At 64.2% G+C, this 268-nt stretch overlaps 1 protein-coding gene across 1 annotated transcript in view; it reads left to right on the forward strand.

The window, feature by feature from the left end:
• Nucleotides 1-8: 8 nt before the first annotated feature.
• The window catches only part of LOC103803551 (rabphilin-3A-like), a gene marked incomplete at its 5' end in the record, with an annotated part of 6,526 nt that continues 6,266 nt past the window's right edge, over nucleotides 9-268 (forward strand). Inside the window, one exon of the mRNA XM_009076117.1 lies at nucleotides 9-168. Coding sequence (XP_009074365.1) covers nucleotides 9-168 — 160 coding nt within the window. The remainder of the gene's footprint in view (nucleotides 169-268) is intronic.

Consider the following 268-nt stretch of genomic DNA (forward strand, 5'->3'; position numbering starts at 1 on the left):
CTGCCGCCAGGGAGGAGCGAGGAGGAGGCTATGCCACCCCCCAGGGCAGGGAGGAGCGCCCAGCCTGGCAACCCCCTGCCCAGCCCCAGCCCCAGGCTGCCCCGCAGCGCCAGCAGCCCAAGGAGGAGGAGGAGGAGGATGCCAACAGCTACGACTCGGATGAAGGCAGTAAGTACCCAGGGCAGGTAGAAGGGAGGGAGCTGTTTCTTTGGGAAATTTTGGCTGTTGGGGTGGTAGTTGCTGGGGGAGCATCACTCACATCCTAAAG

Source organism: Acanthisitta chloris, unplaced genomic scaffold, assembly GCF_000695815.1.
Source record: "Acanthisitta chloris isolate BGI_N310 unplaced genomic scaffold, ASM69581v1 scaffold7556, whole genome shotgun sequence".
NCBI classification, from domain to species: Eukaryota; Metazoa; Chordata; class Aves; order Passeriformes; family Acanthisittidae; genus Acanthisitta; species Acanthisitta chloris.